The 13,373-nt window shown below is 37.9% G+C and overlaps 1 protein-coding gene across 1 annotated transcript in view; it reads right to left on the bottom strand.

Annotated features, from left to right (window-relative positions):
- The window catches only part of NOL10 (nucleolar protein 10), an 85,557-nt gene extending 72,990 nt beyond the window's left edge, over positions 1-12,567 (bottom strand). The window contains exons 1-8 of the mRNA XM_006197109.4: positions 12,362-12,567; positions 10,298-10,343; positions 8,149-8,247; positions 5,652-5,729; positions 4,393-4,430; positions 3,003-3,139; positions 2,208-2,273; positions 704-764 (exon numbers count right to left, since the gene is read on the bottom strand). Coding sequence (XP_006197171.1) covers positions 704-764; positions 2,208-2,273; positions 3,003-3,139; positions 4,393-4,430; positions 5,652-5,729; positions 8,149-8,247; positions 10,298-10,343; positions 12,362-12,427 — 591 coding nt within the window. The 5' untranslated portion in view covers positions 12,428-12,567. The remainder of the gene's footprint in view (positions 1-703; positions 765-2,207; positions 2,274-3,002; positions 3,140-4,392; positions 4,431-5,651; positions 5,730-8,148; positions 8,248-10,297; positions 10,344-12,361) is intronic.
- Positions 12,568-13,373: the final 806 nt, after the last annotated feature.

Here is a 13,373-nt window from a genome sequence, read left to right as displayed (position 1 = left end):
GAAGGCACTTAGGGCACTTTTTTAATTATTCTTTTTTTTTTTTGACACATTTATCCTTTGTTTTCTACCATGAGTATTTAACAGTGTTGTAATTAAAACATGCAAATCTAGAAAAACTGTTGACAAGTATGAAGGACACTGGTTCAAAGGTACTGCAGTTTAAAAAGAAAATGCATATTTACTGAATGCTCCTATACGGGATGCGCAGAACACGACCCTATACATCTCTACAGTTGGTCATGTTTTCATGCAGGTTGTTTCATGGGACCCTCACCCGCACCTCTATAAAGTTGGCAAGCTAAGTGTTACTATCTCCATTTCACCAGTGAGAGAAATAAGCCTCAGGGAAAGTAATTCAGTCATAAATTAATAAGCAGCAGGGAGCTGGGACTCCACAACATACTGGCCAAGGATGAACGAGGGTGGCTGTCACGCTACCCCCGGGAGCAGGCAATCCAGCAGCGACTTCGCACCCAGCTCCCGATGGTCAGCGCCAAAGCAGGCCGAACCGGAGCGTAAGGGGCACGGCCTGCAGTGGCGAACAGCCGCGTCTCCGTGGGACCACATGGAAAGCAAACCAGAGACTTGTTGCTTCATCAGCACCCTGCTCCTGGGAACCAAGCAACCCTGTCTTTAAATAAAACTGCACTGGTTATCAGATGTAGAGCAAATATTAAAAAAAAAAAAGTCAATGTATGCTTACCTCTATTGTTCCCGTGGCAAATAAGCCATGCACTGAATTTATGTCACAAACATTATTCTCCCTACAATAGTAAAGCAAGGAGGGAAAGGATCAGCACCTACTTTAGGGGGAGGGGTACTCAGTAAACTTTCTAAAGAAACGGTCAACCCAGTTCTGTGGAGAAAGACATGCAGATTCCTTCTCACTCATCAGCCTATGAAAAACATCGAGGCATCAAAGGGTTAAGTGCCTGGTACACAGTCACAGGAGCTTCAGGCCTGCAGGGTAACACTCTATCTGTTGGGGGATGAGACAAGGAAGGACTTTCTTCAGAAATACTATTCCACCACCATGAGAATAAACTTCTCAATATATTTTCTCCCAAGACAAAGAGAGCACAGGCTGTCACTACACCAGTCCTGAGACGTGACCAGCTTGAGGGGAGTACACTGACCTAAGCTCATTTTCTTTTTCTGCAGACTGGTATTTTACCAATCTCATATGGTCATTGTGAGGATTAAACGGAAAAATGACAAAATGTTCAGCACAGCATCTAAAGTTTACAAGACAATAAATAAAAGCTGTTACTATAAACAGGAAATTCTGCAGCTAAAGAGCAGCTAACTTTTTATTATTCAATGATGCATCATGAAGTTACTGTCATTTTTTTTTAAAGAAAATGACAGTATTTCAAGCCAACGTGAAAAAACAAACAAACAATAAAAAACCAAGACTTTACCTCATTTTTATCACTACCTATTCCTCCAATCTTTAAAAATCCCTTTCAAAGCAGCAAGGAAAAACCAACAAGCTCTTCAAATACACAGATGAGAAATAACCCAGCTTCCACTCTATATAAGCTGTGTGACCTTGAACAAGCTACTCACCCTCTCTGGGCCTCAGCTGTCCTATCTGTAAGATGGAGATAATAATAGTACCAACTGTAACTTGTTCTAAGATTAAAATGAGCTAATATATATAAAATACTGAATACTGCCTGCCACATAGTAAGTGCTTTCAACAACCACTGCTCTTGTTGCTATTACTCAGCAATAATATTATGACAGAGCCATTCCTGAAGGATTTCTCTGAATAAAACTAAAGTATAGACTATTACATATGATAAAAGGAAAACCCGAAAAAACCTTAAATGTCCACTAGCAAAAATATAAAAAATTAAAAGATGGTACTTTAAGTTAATTCAAAATTTCTCCACTAAAGAAAATATCATAAAACTAAATTACGAATGAAAATTTAAAGACTGCAAAAAAATAGTAACAAGTTAAACTTTGGGGGTGAGTTTAAAATTTTTCACAGATACTAAAAAAAAACTTCTGTTTTAAATTTTAAGACATCACCAGGTCTTTCAGTGAATTTTTTGTATAAGAAAAAGTTCAGTGTTACTCTTTTACCTAAGTTGCCCAGAGCTCTGCTGAAATGCACATTATCTGACAACAGCTTGGGCATCTGGCTCCATCTCCTGGCCAAAATAAACACAGCAGTTTTCTTAAAACAAAATACTTACGCAGCATCAGTTTGCAGAGGATTCAGGTACCGTCCTTGCTCCAAGTTTAACCTATAAACTTCAGAGCTGCAAAACAATTAATAAAGTTAAAAATCCAGTAAATGACAATGAACTTTTCTTCAACTAAATATAATTTTTCAAAATATGTGTCTGTCATAAAGCATCACTTCCCTTTGTAAAACTGGTAACAAGAATGTATTCTAAACCTAAAATTCAATTATCTCGTTTATGAGTCTATTCATGCATAAAAGTGATTTAAACCACCCACGTGTCAAGGAAATATTATGAAGTAATTAAGTAGAATATTATTTACAAACAACACAGAAAATACAGGATCCAAAATGTATCTATACGTGTATGTAAGAAAAGACTATAAGGAAATAACAAAATATTAACAAGGGTTTCCTCTGGGTGGCATAATCATGGGTAATTCTTTTCTTCTTTATACTTTACTTTTTCCCAATTTTCTAAAATGGGTATGTAGTATTTTTATAAAGAAGGCAGCATTTAAGAATAAAAAGTTTTAAAATGCATGCAATGAGGCTAAGATACTGACTTCACACCATCGTTACCCTATTAGGTTACCCACGTCTCTCCAGATTTATACTACCATGCTATTATAAATCAATGATGTAATTCCTAAATGAGCCAATCACTTTGAACAACATCCTTTGAGCAACCAAAAGGCAGGGATAATAATGTCTGACTCTTCTCTTAATCCCTCTCCTCTATTTTAAGAACAGAAGTTGCTTGGGGAAGTTGAAAGGAAAAAACAAGGGGTGATTAGACCAATACCTTGCGCCAACAAAGTACAAGTCACAGGATGGATAATGGTAAGAGAAATCTCTCCCGAACTTTGGTATTCTGGTTTTATAGTAGAAACCTGATTGTGAATGAAATTCAATGTATCTATCATTATGTAAGAACACAATCTGAAAATGAAAAAAGAAAAGTTTGTTTGCTTAGGATTCTAGGTAAAGTGTTCATTTCATCATCATCATCATCATTATCATCATTACAATTGGCAAAGCAAGAATTCTGTTCTCTCACCCTTCTTCTTTCTCTGTATAAACACACATGTGGATACATACAACTCACCGTCATGATTAAGGGATGTGTTTAAGAATCAAACCTCTCCATTATTTACTTAATACCTTCCTGCATTCTAGGTAGTTTTTTTTGTTTTTTTTTTTTGCAAGTCTTACCTTCTAACCGAAAAGACTTAGAACAAATGCCCTTCATTTGTCTGGCACAAGCACTTTATAATGCAGGGCACTGCTCAGAAACTTCAGCGAGTAATTTTCTATTTACTTAAGAGCACATTTTAATAATCTCACAATTATTACACAAGGTTTGATAAACACTTTGTATAAATTTGATTTTAATGTATTACAAAGGTATCTGAAAATCTGCAGATGGTATTTAAAAGCAAAGTTATCAATATCTAGAGAAAATATATAATAAAATTACACGTCCCAAAACAGATGATAAACGGCTACAATAGGCAGAAGGATAAACTGTACTCCATAGCTTCCAGAATTGAAGACGATACATAAAGCACGTCAGCTCTGAAAATTCAGTTCTCTTTCAAGATGACGTATGACATCACTAAAAATTTTTCATTTTAAACTGGATAAGACACTTGACAATCCTGTAACTGTTGAAAATTACCACAGGAGTTGAAAGATACACTAAAGGCACCAAAACAGAAAGAAAAGAAAATGTATATATATTAGCTGTGTCTCGAACTGTTTCACAATATGCCACAACCACTTATTTGCAGGGTTAAGAAAATTAAGCATACAACACTTTATTTTTCTTTTCACATATGAATAAGAAAATGAAAGCATCCTGGCAAATAACCCTAGTTTAAATGCAATCGTGAAAATCACACATCTAGAATGTAAGATGGTCTAAAAAGATGACTGCTACCAATTCTTAAAAATACAGTTAAGGCTTCATTCATACATGCGATGGAAAATTTATTTTGATATTAAACTGGCCAAAGGCTGTACCTATCACTATTATCACAAACATATGACAAACTAAAAACATATTCATAAAATAAATGATAGGTTTTATTTCACTATACAGTCATTTTTAACAATGGGATCATCATAAAAATAAATTCCACTCATTCATTTCTTGAGCATATGGCAGTATAAACCAATGTGATAAAGCATACCTTTGAATAGTCATCGGACAAAGTTTCAAAGGTGACAACTGTAAAATAAGAAACAGTAAGAAAAAATACAATTATCAATTCATGTTTTTAATAAAAATACAGACTTGAAGCAAAGATTCTAATTCAACACAAATACTATGTACAAATGCTGGCTTTTTCTTTCTTTTTCGTCCCTACATAAAACAAGAAAAAATTGCCATATGATATTGTCCCCAAAACACCAAACGGAAAATTGAAAGTTTTATAATTTCTTAATACAGATCAATTATAGTTTCTGCAGAACTGAAGCAAATAACAGATAAATTCAAAAAACATGACTTCTAAATTCTGCTACAGTTCTTCCGAGATGTTCAAAGTAAAATAGCAGATATTAAAAACACAGAAATTATTGCTTTAAAAAAAGATAAACAGTTACTAATTCATAACATACATGCTAAACAAAAGTAAAGACTGCAAAAAGTTACAATTAGCGGCACATGGAGCCTGTACTGATTTTAGAAAGAGAGAAACAAGTTAGGAGGACACGTATCCCATTAACTTCTTCCCTCCGTCTCAAACGACGTGAGGCCACCTGAAAGTACCTGAGCCTTCCCCTTTCAACCTGCTCCCTGTGCCAGGCACAATTCTAAGAATGACTCCCACTGACCTTCCCCTCTTGTACAGTCCCCTCCTCTGGAGAGTGTGGGCGGACCCGGTGAATGTGATGAGACACCACTCCTGTGATTACATCACATTATACAGCAAAGGAGAGATTTATAATCACATGAGCCTTTTAAAAGCAGTTTTCTCTGGCTGGTGGGAGAAGGGAAAATCCGAGAGATTCAGAGCACAGGAAGGATCCCGTAAGCTGTGCTGGCTTGAAGGAGGAGGGCACCAGGTAAGGAGGAAGGCAGGTAGCCTCTAAAGCTGGGTGGTCCCAGGCTGACAGTCAGCAGCAAACTGGACCCTAGTCTGACAACCACAACAAACTCTGCATTCTGCCAACAACATGAATTTGAAAAAAGAACCTGCCCAGGGGCCCTAGAAGAGTTCCAACTGGCTGACACCTCGAGTTCAGCCCTGAGCACAGAATGCAGCAGAGCCTGGGTGGACTTCACGTACAGAGCTATGAGTTAATCAATGGATTTTTTTTAGCCTGAGCATTACGGTAATTTGTTACACATCAAAGAAAACTAATACACAACCTATTCACATTTTAAAAAGCAGAGAAGCAATCAAATATAAAAACTATTTTCATGAATTCAAATTTAACCTCTTACCTTCTGAATCTAAACACCTTTCAAACTTCAAGGATAGTTGATAGGTGTCATAACATCGAACCCGAGGTTTATATGTTCCTGTAAAAAAAAGTTATGTGATGTAAAACCTAAAGAACATACTTCCCGCTATCAACACCCTGCAGATATGCTGAGTATACTTTTTGTTTAGAGGTGAGCAGGATTCATTATACGCATATGGAACAAAAAGAATTTAAAAGAAGCCCTCCTCAGAGGTTTTTCTTATGCTTTTTCTAAGCCAGTAATAGAAAATGAAACACAAATTACTAATAATCTTCACAAATAATCTAACAAAGGAGATTAAAACAATAAAACAGCTTTTGTCCATAAAATGGCAAAGATGAAAAGATGGTTAATATCCGCACTGTGGTAGAGGTTCAAAAAATGTTCTACTCTCATACACTGGTGATTAGTATAAATTGTTAAAAATTCTTTGGAACACAATCTGGCAATCTCTTTAAATATGTGATGTTTATACACCTTAAACTTGTATTTCAACTTATACAAATTTATTCTACAGAAACACCCCCACAAGTGTACCAAAGACATGAAGAATGTTCACTGCAGCATTGTTTACAAATGGCCAAAAACTGAAAGCTAATGAAATGTCCACTAATAGGGCAATGGTTTAATGGATGATGGTAAATCATTCTATAGCTCATAAAGAGGATGATGCAGACCTGTAACCACTGATACGGAAAGCTGCCAAAATGTATTACAAAGTGAAAGGGAGACTGAGTGCAGCGAGCACGGGTGAGCTCTGCAAAGTACTGCTTCTAATGTGCCCCCACGTCTGTCAGACTCAGCAGTGGCAACGCTCATACACTGCACAGAAAAAGCGAAGGAATAAGCAGTGACTTCTTTTATCGCAGTGAAGTGCAATCTTAGGGCCTTTCACATTTTATCTTACATATTTCTATAATGTTTGTATTTTTTTTTAAGTTTATCTTGTTTGCAATCAGGAAAGGACTGATCTTTAAAGCTAGAAAGCATACTTTAAAAGAAAGGAATGAAGAAGTTCTATGTTTACTGCCGTGGATCAAAGCCCAAGATCTCATTTAAAAATAGTATACAGTATACATATACACATATATTCTATATACAGTAGATATAATATATAATTACATATTATATATATAATCTATATTCTGAACATAAAACTGGAGGCTAAGAAATGTAGCTAGTGTGAGTAATGAGACAACCATTGACACAGAACAAAAGAGATTGGCACATTTATGTATAAAAGTTCTGTCAAATAAGAAAGTGCTTAGAAAACAGATATAGATGGATAATGATAAGCCAGCAAAAAAATGTATGTAGACAATACACAGGATATAAGTATCAAAATCACAACCAAAAAAGGTTGAGTAAATGCTGCTCTAAATTATAATACATTAAAAGTTCCCTATATTTTATGGCTTTTTGATGCAGATGAATAAATACTGTTAACATAAAATATTAGTGATACAAAAAATATTAGTACACAATAGAGAAAATCATTATGATAAAAGTGACCTTTCCTGGAATTCTCATTCATTGTTGGTGGGAGTATAAAATGATCTGACCACCTTGGAAAAACATCTGGCAATTTGTTATCAAACTAAATATACACCTTCCCTATGACAGAGCAATGTCCTCAAAACACACTTGTACAAGATTGTTCATAATGCCTTCCCAATAACAGCTGGAAAAGGAAGACAGTCCAGATGTTCATCAAATGAAAATTACATAAACAAAGTGTGGCATATTCCTGTAAGGAAATGCTATTTGGTAATTTTTAAAAAAGAACAAACATATAAGGACATGAATGAACCTCAAACACGAACTCCTAAGTGAAGTAAGTCTTATACAACAAGAATACATAGTGTGTGACTGCATTTACATAAAGTTCTAAAACCAGCTACACTTATCTGTCGTGAGAAAGTAAATCGCAGCAGTGGCTGGCTATGTATGGGTGTGAGCAGGGACTGACTGTGAGGGGCATGAAGGAGATTTCTGGGTGAAAGGAATGTTTTGCATTCTGGAGGGGTTTGGGCTACACGAGTGGATGCATTTGTTCAAACTCATCAAAGGAAATACTTTAAATCAGTGCATTCCACTGTATGTAAATTTATCTTATTAAAAAAAAGAGCCATAAACAAATACTAAACTCTGGTTAATGATGTTCATGCTGAGGTATTTCAGGGTGAAATATACTAATATCTGCAATGTACTCTGAAATGCATCAAAAAACCCAGAATGGATTGATGGACGGCAGAGAGATGGATAGACAGATACATGATAAAGCAAATACAGAAAACTACCGAAGAATCTAGGAGGTAAGTAAATGGTCCTTTCACTCTACAATTTTTTCAATATTTCCACATGTTTAAAAAATGTTAATAATCAAACATTAGGGTAATTTTTAAAAAATGATCTTTCCCACCACAGCATTTCCTGCTATGAAATGTGTGTAAATCATAATCAAAAAGATGCTTACCAGTGGCTAAAATATACTGTCCATCTTTTGACACCTTAATAGTGGTACAAACAGTAGGCATTTCAAAATCCTGAATAAGTTCAATTCTTCTACGGACATCTACAAAGAAAGAAAATAAGTAACTGGTTTAACTATCAAGTGCTTATTCTGTATCACAGGAAGACGAAGTATTCAGAGCAGTCACTACAAACAGGTCAACAATGTCCCAGTGCTTCCAAGCCTTGGGAAAGCACACAACACAGCCCCGCTCACTACACAGTGATGTCTTCTCTTAGCTCATACATTATTTCACTAAACTATTTTACTTTTTACTTTTCAAAAAGGAAAAAGTATCATCTTTAACTGAAAAAAAAAATGCCTATAGAAGTGCATCAAACATCCAGTTTTAAGCCCTGGATAAAGAGAGACCAGAATAAACATTAAACCACTACTGTTATCCAATTATGTCTAAGACAAAAATCTTTATCACTTTTTTCTCCTAAATAATAACAAGTTTTGGGGGGGGGGTATATAGTTCAGTGGCAGAGTACATGCCTAACATGCACAAGGTCGTGGGTTTAACCCCAGAACCATCATTAAAAATTAGAAAAAAAAAAAGATGTTTAAACCTTTAAAATCTTAAGTTTATATAAGCAACTGCTACCAAGCTGACTTCTGCCTCATTTTGGCAGCACTGATCTGCAGCCAAGAGGATCCAGGCTAGAAGAAGACTTGGAACAATCTGTCTGGGATCAAAACACCACAACGTACTCTCACAAAAACTGGTTCCCTGCAACAAGAAGTGCAGGTTCTTGCTGGTTGCTATTCTAACAATGTGCCCATTGCAAGGGCTGTTTATCACTCTATGACATATTATTGCCTTGTTCATTCAATCTGTAAGATTCAAACCAATTGAGCAGGAATGGCCTACTCAATTTGGAAGACATGACAATTTTGAGATGGGTTAGAACAGTCAGTGATTAATTTTTCCATCAAATAATCTGAATCTGTTTTCTCACACTAAAACACTGAAGTAGAATGAGAGAATCAGTAGAAATCAAAATGAGTAAGCACTGCTAAAACAAGTGTTTTCCTTCAACTTAAAGTTTTAATTATCTAATTTTACTACTATATAAAGCCAACTTTTCCAAGATGTTTGGGGTATTTATCTCACATCCAGACACTTCTTTAATATCTAAGGTCTTTGATTTTTAGAAAATAATTTGAACAAAATATATGGGAAGCTAAGTCAGCTTTCATATATGACAAATTGTAATAGAGAAAATTGAATGAAATTTGTCCAAAATGATTTAAGTTAAAAACTAATCTTACAAACCTATCTTCCTTGCTACCATAACTTGAAGAATCAAAATCTTCCACAATGATCTTCTTTTGTTCATGTTCACATGTCTTCTATGTAAAATTACTTTGTTCAGAAAGAAAATGTTCATTGTCTCTATATCTCAAAAACTGACAAGTAGATTTAACAAATGGACAAAGATTTTGAAACACTAGGAAACAAAGCAAGTATGGAACCATTAGGAGAGATCGTCCTTCTAGGACCTCTTGCATTCTGGCACATCTCGCTAGGTATGGAAAGACTGCAAGCCCTGGCTACTCCCTAACCTAACCATTTCTCAGGGTAATTTATGCAGCTGGGAACCTTGACAGGTGAGCCTCCTCTAGACAAAAACCAGGCCTGCTTACTGCTTGCTTTAAAAGCAGTGACTTCCCGAGTTCAGTGGTCCTCAATTGCAACACAAACCCACTGCATGCAGAACATCCACCTGGGCCACACCAAGTACTGCCATGGAACTCAGGGCGAGGGGAGCTAAGAGAAGAATGCTGGGACTCGTGCCATTTGCTGTGCATGTAATGGAGTCCCTGTCTCTGACCCGTGAGTCTTAAGTCTTCTGCTATTATCCATGAAACAGTAACAGGCCACTTTTACCTTTATGTAAGTAGGTAAAATTAAACACTACACCCACAGGACTGTATCAACCACAACAGAACATTTCCTGAGAAGGAAAAGAGCAAAAAGTTTACTTTCTACTGTATTAATTCCACTGCATCTTTGTAAGCTTTCACTAAATATGGTAACAATAAATGAGTTAAAAGCAGTATAATATAGATAACAAACGTAGCTGAAACGAAAAAACATAATACTCACCAACATCTTTCTTCTGCAGGGCTCTCTTCTTCCTGTCAGAAAGCCACTTAAGGAAAATGAAGAGACTTTATTTTCAAACATATTTACTCGCACTGTTTTTCTGCTTACAAAAATAATACATGCTTATATTAAAAAAATTGAAAACTTACAGGAATATACAGCATAGAAAATGAAAATACTCTATATATAATCCTAATCCTATTGTTAATGTATCCTGGTATACAAATTTTTTTTTTGGTATCTATTTATATACACTAGACAATAAATTTTTAGAACTATTATGTTTTGCACGAGAGAAAACTAGTTCATCTGATCAATCTAAGGGAAAGCAGTAAGCCTCAAATATTATGGGTTATAATTAATAGATGTAACAACTGTATTTAACTGAAACTTTAAAAAGCAAAACAATAAATGGAGAAAGTTTCTTTAAAAATACATTTTTTACAAAAAATAGAACTAGATAAATAACTGACCAAATAGCTGACACTTGATAATAAAAAATTGAAACTTTTAAAAGTCATATTCACTAATACCAGATTTTGTTCTGTAACTACCTCATTTTAGCTAACAGGAAGTCCACTGCCTGAACAGGTGCCAATGATGAAGCACTAAACAATTATGATTACCTTAAAGCAAGGATTCTCAACCTCAATTTTGCCCCCAAAGGGCACCTGGCAATTCTTAAATACATATTTTGTTGCCACAATGGAGAGGGGTGGGTGCTCCTGGCATCTGAGCACATCATTGCTACAACCATGCCTCTTCTGTCTCTCCAGTGTGCCAAGTGCATTCCCACTGTGGGCCATTTACACTTTCTGTTCTCTCAGCACTGAAACTCTTCCTTTCCCTGTATCTTCACATGACCGGCTCCTTGTCATCATCCAAGTTTCTGCTCAAATGTCACCTCTGGTAGAGAGGCCTTCCCTGAAGGCTTCAGTCCAAACACTTTCTCTGAACACTTCATCCACAACAGCTCTCACAGACACTTGGCACTCAAAGCACTTATCGGTATCCGAAGTTCTTCTACTTGCTTATTTATTATTCTTTTCCCCAACAGGGACCCTTATCTGACATGTTCATCATGTATCCAACACAGAACCGGGCTGCCTGCGCGCATTCACTTCTCAGCAAATGCTCAGCATGAAAGTACTAAAATGAGAAAGATCCTGTTGTGTGACAAACAGCTGGAGAACAAGGAGTTGCTTAAATTGAATTCTGAGAAGAATTTAATCATGGCTCCAAAGCTTTTTAGAGTCAGACACAAGGAAGAGTTACATTTATTCTGATTCCCAAGAGCAGAACTCAGACCCACACCAGCATGCAAGAAAGCGGCATGTTTTAAATCAACGCTCTCACAGGTAGTCTCAAAACGTAAATGAGCTTCCGCAAAGTTTCCTCTCAATGGCAGTGCTTCGAGAGTGGCCTGACTGACTATCGCTAATAAGAAATAAAATCCAAGCTTCAGAGCCTACGTGTCTGACAGTGGACAAGTCACCCTTCCCCTCGCTGGATCCTTTGCATACTTTAAACATGAAAAGATTGGAAGAGAATCAGTGATTTTCCAAGCATCTTCCAATTCTGACGTCCTAAGATTCCACGAAATCAAGTTAAGTTCACACCATAAATTCAGCAGACTCAAAGTACGCATTTCTCTTCACTGCTGTATTTCCAGAACTTGGCATATAACAGGAATTCAATAAACAGCTGATAAGGGGGCATTAAAACGGGAGAGAAGTATCTGCCATCCAATCTGTCCACGTTTTCCTCCTCGGTGTGGCAGTAGCTGTGAACATCCATAAAGACCCAAAGGAACACCTCTTCTCTTCTAGAGAAACTTAGCCAAAAAAAAGTTCAAGCCAAGCTCATAGACCCTGGTCACCCCCTCGGCCTAGCTTCTGCCGCGGTGACAGCAATGTCCTCGTCTCCCAGCACCGACCAGCTCCGCCGGGCACCGTCACTCGCCTGTGGGCCTCCCCAAGTCTGAGGCTGGCGCGGGCCCAGTTGAAACAAGCCCGGGACAGGGCCGAGGAGAGGGGCGGTTGCCCGGCGAGGAGAAGGACTCACCTCGGGAAGGGACTTGCCGCAGCTGAGGCTGTAAATCTTAACCTCGTTGAGGCTGGAGACCTGCATGGCGGTGGCGCCGAGGGTCGGAGACCCCTGCTTCAGTCCAGGACCCTCTCCCCGCAGCGCACGCCAGGATCAGAAACCAAGCGCTTCCATGGGCGCCGCGGCAGCGTGGGGCGCAGGCGTGGGGCGCAGGTTGATGACGCACTTCCGGGCGCGGGAAAAGCGCCGGTCCCGGAAAAGGGAAAGTGGCTGAGCTAGGGAAGAGCAGCGGTTGGAAGGAAAGCCGTTGAGGCTTAAGGAGGTAGAGAGGCCGGGGGGCCAACTTAATATGGAGGAGGGCCAAAAACCTCTCTCCCTCTTCTCAACAGGGAGGGTCAGGAAGCCCTTAGGTCCGGTGCCTGGGTCGTTCGCACGGAAAGGCTCCCGACCCAGGGAGGGCGGTGTTGGATGAGCTGAACCAGGTCCTTGGGAGCTCCGTCAGGGAACCTACGGAGAGAGTGTGGCCTTTGAGCGAATTCAGAATGAAAGTGTATTCCTTTCTCGCCAGTGTTTCTGCTACATTACATTAGAAATAAATATTTTAAAAATTTGGTGTATTAAATGATATTTTTCACCTGGATTTGTTTGAGGTTCATCCTGTAGGGAACCCAAATCTGCCACCCCAAAATGTCTCTTTGGCATGCAGATTATTTTGAGGTGAAAACAGGTCCAAAAGACTGAGGAGAAACTTTGGCCTTCCCCTTGACTGCCTAAAGAAATGTAGGTAGAAGACCTGTTCTAGAAGGGAGCTGTCACCATAGATAGCTATAGTATGAACTAGGTGTGGTAGACAGGAACCCAGCAAAATCTGTTAAAATTCCTCTCTCTGTCCCATTGCCTCTGCATGGCCCAGAGCTAGCAGTAGTTTACCAAGCATTTGCTTTTTTTTTTCTTTTTCATCACATGTAATAAGGCTATGTATTACTTTTTGAAGCTGTTTTTTCAATTATACATTTGCGGGGGGTGGATG

This window comes from Vicugna pacos, chromosome 15 (assembly GCF_048564905.1).
Source record: "Vicugna pacos chromosome 15, VicPac4, whole genome shotgun sequence".
NCBI classification, from domain to species: Eukaryota; Metazoa; Chordata; class Mammalia; order Artiodactyla; family Camelidae; genus Vicugna; species Vicugna pacos.
Note: the sequence above shows the minus strand (reverse complement) of the source record. Positions and strands in the feature narration are given on the sequence as shown.